The sequence below is a fragment of the Acanthisitta chloris genome, unplaced genomic scaffold (genome assembly GCF_000695815.1).
Source record: "Acanthisitta chloris isolate BGI_N310 unplaced genomic scaffold, ASM69581v1 scaffold12220, whole genome shotgun sequence".
Lineage (NCBI taxonomy): Eukaryota > Metazoa > Chordata > Aves > Passeriformes > Acanthisittidae > Acanthisitta > Acanthisitta chloris.
The window spans coordinates 713-951 of NW_008653391.1; the positions used below are offsets into that span (position 1 = coordinate 713).

General features: G+C 63.2%; 1 protein-coding gene across 1 annotated transcript in view; it reads left to right on the top strand.

Moving 5' to 3' along the window:
* Positions 1 to 239, top strand: part of GPRC5C (G protein-coupled receptor, class C, group 5, member C) — a gene marked incomplete at both ends in the record, with an annotated part of 2757 nt that overhangs the window by 229 nt on the left and 2289 nt on the right. The window contains 1 exon segment of the mRNA XM_009080802.1: positions 9 to 238. Within this exon segment, the coding sequence (XP_009079050.1) occupies positions 9 to 238 (230 nt within the window).

Consider the following 239-nt stretch of genomic DNA (forward strand, 5'->3'; position numbering starts at 1 on the left):
TCGTGCAGGACCACCAGAAGAAAAGCCTGGTGGCCACACAGGTCTTCTTCCTCCTGGGCACCTTCGGGCTCTTCTGCCTGACCTTCGACTTCATCGTGGGGCCTGATTTCTCCACCTGCACCTCCCGGCGCTTCCTCTTTGGGGTCCTCTTCGCCATCTGCTTCTCCTGCCTACTGGCGCACGCCGTGGCCCTCAACTTGCTGGCACGGCAGAACCGAGCCCCGCGGGGCTGGGTGACA